The 4,653-nt window shown below is 36.2% G+C and overlaps 1 protein-coding gene across 1 annotated transcript; it reads right to left on the bottom strand.

Annotated features, from left to right (window-relative positions):
* Positions 1–1,898: 1,898 nt before the first annotated feature.
* On the bottom strand, positions 1,899–4,300 carry LOC134746391 (uncharacterized). Its single transcript, XM_063680758.1, has 2 exons — positions 3,871–4,300; positions 1,899–3,307 (listed from the first exon to the last, which is right to left on the bottom strand). Exons 1-2 carry the CDS (start codon positions 4,025–4,027, stop codon positions 2,523–2,525), a joined length of 942 nt encoding a protein of 313 aa, XP_063536828.1. The 5' UTR covers positions 4,028–4,300; the 3' UTR covers positions 1,899–2,522.
* Positions 4,301–4,653: the final 353 nt, after the last annotated feature.

Raw genomic sequence — 4,653 nt, 5'->3', positions numbered from 1 at the left:
GATTGATTTTTATTTATGTTATGACATTGCCGAAGCGCTGTTGGCCTAGTTGTGCGACTTTCAATCCGGAGGTCGCGGGTTCAAACCCCGGCTCGTACCAATGAGTTTTTCGGAACTTATGTACGAAATATCATTTGATATTTACCAGCCGCTTTTCGGTGAAGGAAAACATCGTGAGGAAACCGGACTAATCCTAACAAGGCCTAGTTCCCCCTCTGGGTTGGAAGGTCAGATGGCAGTCGCTTTCGTAAAAACTAGTGCTTACGTCAATTCTTAGGATTAGTTGTCAAGCGGATCTCAGGCTCCCATGAGCCGTGGCAAAATGCCGGGATAACGCGAGGAAGATGATGTTATGACACTGCCATCATTTCTATCTCTCTTCTTCGAAATCTAGTTTTAAATGTGGAAAACGTGTTTTAATTTTATAAATATTTAGATTGAGAACCTCTCCTTTTTTTAAACTCGGGTAAAAAAGCATTTCATTCCACCTTTAGATGAAAATGTCAACATACATTCTCTCATCTCAATAACGATACACATCACAGCAGTCATAAAGTATTAGTTCCAGACAGATTATACCCAACATCATGGGGAGAGGGTTAAATAGTCTCCCTATCAACTAACAAGCCAAATTCAACCTTAAGTCTTTGCTAATAAAGCTCGCGTTAACACAGTGTTATTTCGCATGTCATGGGGTATAGCAATGCAAGTTCGTTGACCTTTGCCAATCTGAATATGTAAAATGTCTTCCGTTTTAATTAATGCTGGTATTTGAGGGGGTGCTCTTGCAATAAATTAAAGGTAAAGTACTTTAAAATTATATAAATATTATAGAACAACAATAATAATAATAAAAGGCTTATTGTGCACACTACATAAAAAAAAGATACAGAAATTGAGAAAACAACATCACATAACAACAACAACAACAACAAACAACAATTTTACACAGATCGTCCTAATCCCACAGTAAGCTCAGTATTCAGGCTTGTGTTGTAGGTACAGGAACTATAATCTTATAAAAGCATATTTTGAACAATGTACATACCTAAAACATGTTTAATCTGTTTATCGGGAAAAAATCTGTTCAATTTATCTTTATTAATATAAAATAAATTGTCCATAATTGGCCTACCTGAACCACTGCAGGGCACTCCACATATGTTTTAAAGAAATATGTATGTCAATATGTAGTTAGTTAATAAGTTTATGTGTGTACCAGCCTACCTACTGCATACTAACATGAGCTAAGATTAAAATGTGTCACTAACGAGATTGATCCTTAATTGGTCTTAAATAAATGAAATTTAATTTAATTTGAATACTAATAATTCCTACTCGTATTGCCTAAAATAAGTATACATATAAGAAAGCTTTGCCCACTTCATTGCCGCTATTGGTAGTGATAATATTCTCTTTGGGTAGGATTTGCCCTTGCCCTAAATAAATCGTGTGTATTAAGGGGCCCACTGATTAAGGGGCCCACTGAAGGGGACCGGACGAAACCGGCCTGTCAGTTGTTCGGAACTGACCAATTTTTGTTCTAACTGAAAGGCTGATATCATCCGACGGACTGATAATCAGTGGGACCCTTTATAAATTTGTCGATACGGCCAAATCTGTCTGCAGGAAATTACAGATATGGGCGCTTTTTTTTTCAAAGAGTGATACACGATTGTTATCTTCATCGATAAAGCAGCTTTTAGTTTCAGCAATCAAAAGTAGACCGGTGTGCTCTAAAATAAGAAAAATACTCCCGTCCGTATTGCCTTAAGCAATTGCGGGCAGTGGAGCGAATGTGGTCACTCATCAATATACTTACCCGTAGTTTGCATATTTAAACACACCATAATAAATGAAACGAACTACCATGAATAATCATATACATATTTATTATAAAAGAGTGTTCCAAAAAATTATAATTTATAAAACAATCCGCTTCAATCATTAGCACATTTTCCCATTAGGCCAAGGTTTCTTGACTTTTATGCGCCGAGAATTCCAGAGTAATTAATTTTGTACCTTTTATTTTGCGGGCTTTTTTATAGATATGACATTTAGCACCCTTATTTTCATTCTATAATAAAATTGCACCCCTCACTGCTTATTAGTACCTCCTGCGCAAAATAACCTCTACTGCTCTTCGCCAGAAACAAGCTTGTCGATATTTGCCACAATATTTATACAATTACGCGGAGAAAAAAAAACTTATGGTGACTAAATGTCACTGACGCATGCGATTTGCCACACTGCGGCATTTGATCGAGCCATTGAATTCGTTGCTCCTATTTACTTAACCAGCAATCATCTAAAATCGCATTCCATTATTTGCAAGGTCTATAGAAGCCTTCATTAGGTTCATATTATTTTCTCTCGATCGTGAATTGGTTCCTAGTTGGTACAATTTATAGCCCTGAGATGACTCAATAAATGCGTAATTTACATAACAGATATATGTACCTATTCATCGGAGATTTACGTATACAAGTAGTGACAGTACCCTAATTATTTTATGATTGCTTTTAATCAAAAGTAAAATCGTTATCTAACTTTATAACTGCATCTCCCTCAAATTCCGCGTCCTGTACATTCTTTTCTATGGCATATTTTTGTTTTGTTCCAACGAGCCTTGATGATGACGAAGGACCAGCGGTCTGTGTATTTTTTTTATCTGCCGAATATTTTGTAGAATATGCAACAAGATTTTGTGAAGTAGCATAAGCAGGCGAAGATTTGAACGCAACGTGAAATGATTCTGGAGATACGGACACTCCGAAAGGTTGTGTTACTTTGCTTGCTTTAATATCATCTATAACTTGTAACACTCTTATTTTAAACTGCCTTATTTGACGCTCATCCATCGTGTCAAATTCATCCAATAAACTAAGGAAGAAATAATGCATCGGGTGTGTAGATTTGGCTGCTTTGGGATTATCCTTTCTTTTTACGTCCTCATTTGTTTCATCTTCAGATATATATCGTTTTCTATTAACAACATTAGTAATAGAAGGTTCAGTAAAGAAATTCCTGTCATCTTCCTCTTTATTCATAACCTCAAAATCGTCTACTTCACTTTTTTCTACTTCAAAATTGCAATCTTGCGATTGGGTATCACTTTCTCCTATACTTTCTTGTTCTTCGTCTTCTCTGTGCCATGTGACGTCACGACTTTTTAGGAAAGGTAATACGAATTCTAAGTGTTCGGCCAGGTAATACACCTTTTTTGGTCGGGAGCCATTTGTCGGGGCTTTCCTACTTCTAAGAAAAGATGATCGTATATTCCTCCATTTTTCTTTGCATTCACCAACTGAAAATAAAACTTAGGTTTAATGTCAAATACAAAAATATTTGTCACGCAAATCGGCCTAATGAAATTCAAAATCAAATCTTTATTTGTCCTAAATTTCACAATCAGATGAATAAGGTTTGTGTTATGGATACAGGACGACGATTAATATAAGGGAGATAAATTATTACACGACATACAATATTACTACCACTACCATACTACTACCACCTGTACCACCACTATACTATTTGACACAAGTCAAATCCATATCCATACTAATCTATAAATGCGAAAGTCTGTCTGTGTGCATGTTACCTCATCACGCTTAAACCGCTGAACCGATTTAGTTGAAGTTTGGCATAGAGATAGTTTGAGTCTCTCCCGGGGAATGGATAGTTTTTATGTCGGAAATCATCCCTAAAGAGGGTGAAACTATGGATCTAATAATGCCCGTGTAAACAAAAAAGTAATAAAATCAACATGGTTATTGAAAAATCGATTTTTCTTTGCTAGGGAGTCTAGAGACACGAAAGCAAATGTTCTAAAAGTTGATTCACCCATAAACAATTTGCTAAACTCACCTGTGCCATTCGTTTTCTTTGCGATTTCAGCCCATAATTTATCAGTTACTGCTTTGTTAGAATAATCCTGTAAATTATAATTATAAAGCGAAGGGAACCTTTCTATTTGTTTAATAAGTTTGATGAAAGAATAAGTGTTCTGTACTTCTCGTTCCATTTTCAAAACGGCAACAAACGCTCAAATGTGAAAACCGTTGCGGTTTGTGGCCTACAGGCCCACGACTGCCGAGCGCATACCGAGCGCACACCGCGCGCCGTTAGCGTGATGTTGCCAGGACTAAAGTTTAAAAATTACAGGAATAACCCCTTACAGGCTTCTGCAGACCTTGCAACAATTGGCATGCGATATAAGAAAATTGCTGGCTAAAGAGCTTGTTAGACCTTTCTGAATTTAGTAATGTGTTTCTCCAGTATTACGGCGTCAAAGTGTTGAGCTTGTATATTGATAATAGCAAACACCGTCCGCGTAGGTATTATAGCCACATACAAAATTGGAAAAAATCCTTTAGTCTGGTCAAAGATTCTCGTCACTGAAAAAAGCACGAAATTATAAATTTCTTGAAGTTATCAAACTTCCACGCCTACATTTTTTAAGTGGCACTTTTTAATTCGTAGTAAAGAACTTTGGAATCATGATAAGCGACATATTCTAAAAACCAATAATAACTATTTGCAGGTTGTTTATTTAGTCGTATGGCATTAATACAATTCATGGTGGCTTTACAAATGGTTGTTATAGTTTTAGATAAGTACATGTACATGACGAAGCATTTGAAAAATGGA

The sequence above is a fragment of the Cydia strobilella genome, chromosome 13 (assembly GCF_947568885.1).
Source record: "Cydia strobilella chromosome 13, ilCydStro3.1, whole genome shotgun sequence".
Lineage (NCBI taxonomy): Eukaryota > Metazoa > Arthropoda > Insecta > Lepidoptera > Tortricidae > Cydia > Cydia strobilella.
The sequence above is the reverse complement of the archived record's forward strand: the minus strand, read 5'-3'. Positions and strand labels throughout refer to the sequence as shown.